This window comes from Monopterus albus, unplaced genomic scaffold (genome assembly GCF_001952655.1).
Source record: "Monopterus albus unplaced genomic scaffold, M_albus_1.0 scaffold227.1, whole genome shotgun sequence".
In the NCBI taxonomy this organism is placed as follows: domain Eukaryota; kingdom Metazoa; phylum Chordata; class Actinopteri; order Synbranchiformes; family Synbranchidae; genus Monopterus; species Monopterus albus.
The window spans coordinates 295,439-297,793 of NW_018128107.1; the positions used below are offsets into that span (position 1 = coordinate 295,439).

Here is a 2,355-nt window from a genome sequence, read left to right on the forward strand (position 1 = left end):
AGCAGTCACCGGCCACATCGACCTGATCAGTGTTTGATTGTTGTGTCTTGTTGCTTTTCTTCTTTCCTCTCTCCTCTATCCACTCACCCCAACCGGTCGAGGCAGAAGGCCGCCCACCAAGAGCCGGGGTCTGTCGGAGGTTTCTTCCGTTAAAGGGAGTTTTTCCTCCCCACTGTCGCCAAGTGCTTGCTCAAGGGGGATTTGTTGGGTTTTCCCTATGTAATAATATTGATAACAGTAAGGTCTAGACCTTACTTTGTAAAGTGTCCTGAGATGACTTTTGTTGTGATTTGGCGCTATACAAATAAAATTTGCTTTGATTTGATTTGATCTTTACCTAATTCAAATCAAACAATGACAGGGTGAAGGTGTTGCAGCAGGGGTAAAGCTTCCTTTTTAAATGAAGTTGTTAATAAAGCATTTTTTCTACATATGGAAATTAGGCTATGTGTGTATTCCATTTTAACTTTTTTTTGTCTCATCAGATTATAGCATACCAACCCTATGGGAAATCAGTGGACTGGTGGGCTTATGGAGTTCTACTGTACGAGATGCTGGCCGGACAGGTAATACGTTGTGTTACTCCACCAGTCTTCTGTGAGGGTTTTTACATCATCCCTAAGTGAGGACTGTGCATTTAGTGGTGTTTACCTGATGAAATGATAAATTGATTAATCAGTTACTTTGTTCCCAAAAACATTTCACCAGCAATTTTAATACTCCATTAATAATTAAAATAATTTTCATGATTTGCTGCATTGTTTTATATCATTGTGAATAAAATATCTTTGTGGTTTCGGCTGTTGATCAGACAAAGCAAAACATTGTAGCATATCATTCATAGGTTGTGAGAAGCTGATTAAAAATAACAGACGGATTAACATTGAAAATGATCATTAGTTGTAGCTGTTGTTTTGGGCAGCATGGTGGTTAGTGCTGTTCCTTTCTGTGTTAGTGCCTTTCTGTGCAGTGTTTTCATGTTCTCCCTGTGCTTGCATGGGTTCACTCCGGGTACTCCAGCTTCCTCCCACGGTCCAAAGACATGCAGGTTAGGTTGATTGGTAACTCTAAATTGCCCACATTAGTGCATATATATCCCAGTTTGGGTTGTGTCAGGAAGGGCATCTGGCGTAAAATGCGTGCCAAATGTATGCATGTGAACAGTTGATTTGCTGCGGCGACCCCTAATGGGAACAGCCGAAAGTAGTAGTTGTAGCTCTGATTTTCAGAAGTAGCCACTTTCACTTCCTGATTTCCTACTATTTCATAAAGCTGCAGACCTACTGCAAAGTGAACAAGGTTCCAAACATTATTTAATAACTACAAAATAAGTTACTAAAAATATTTTTATTCCTTGCATGTGGTTGGGACAAAAGAAACACCAAAAATGTAAGATAAGTAGCACTTAAAGTAATAAAAGGTTTTGTTAAGACTTCCAGTTTCCAGGCAACAGTTTGGCAGAGGATATTGTTCTTTCTGAAGATGGATCACATACATAAAAACTCTCACAGAATAATGCTTGTAGCAGGATTTTATGTTTCTTTTTCTCTTACAAAGCAGTGAATGTTGTAATAGTGCATAGATCTGCAGTAAGTGCCACTTTCTGTAGCACTCATTTGTGTAGTTGGTGTAATCTACAGTACATATGGACAACAAAGACCTCTAACTGAAATAACAGTGACAGGGTACAGCCAGTCATAGAACATAGACCCACAGCTGCTCCCACTGCTCAGCTCACCTTCACCTGCTTGTTTTAGCACCTCATTATAAGTCTTGTCAGTTTTCACATAGCGCCCTTCATTGTGGAAGTTGTCATAACTCACAGCTTTTATCTGAACTCTATGATTCTGTGTTTGTCCCCTTCAGCCACCGTTCGATGGAGAGGATGAGGATGAGCTCTTCCAGTCTATCATGGAGCATAATGTGTCTTACCCGAAGTCTTTGTCGAAAGAAGCTGTGTCTATCTGCAAGGGAGTAAGTAGTTTTTAAAGGATTTCATAAAGCCTACTGCTCCCCAGATATTTAGATTCCAGGCAGCCAGCGTTTTCATTTAAAGCTGGTATGTTCTTAAAATCATCTTGCAGAGAAATTATACAAAATCCATCACACTAACTATTTTGTCATTGTTTTAAATTAATAAAGAGCAGGCACTGTTTTGAAAAGCTTTGAGGCACTGTAAAAGCTGATGAAAAGCATTGCCATCAAATGCTATGTTACAAGAAACAAAACCAATGATCACCTGTGATGTTGGAAAGGGCCTGATTTAGCATAGCATCTCAATAGCTCAAAAGCTTGAGGTGATTGGGCGATTAAACGAGATTAAGGGTGTACAGCCATGCTAGTGGCTCTGTGAGG

At 39.8% G+C, this 2,355-nt stretch overlaps 1 protein-coding gene across 3 annotated transcripts in view; it reads left to right on the forward strand.

The window, feature by feature from the left end:
• The window catches only part of prkcab (protein kinase C, alpha, b), a 93,454-nt gene that overhangs the window by 85,366 nt on the left and 5,733 nt on the right, over positions 1-2,355 (forward strand). For all 3 annotated transcript variants that reach the window (XM_020619852.1, XM_020619849.1, XM_020619851.1), the window contains 2 exons: positions 486-566; positions 1,867-1,974. In XM_020619852.1, the coding sequence (XP_020475508.1) occupies positions 486-566; positions 1,867-1,974 (189 nt within the window). The remainder of the gene's footprint in view (positions 1-485; positions 567-1,866; positions 1,975-2,355) is intronic.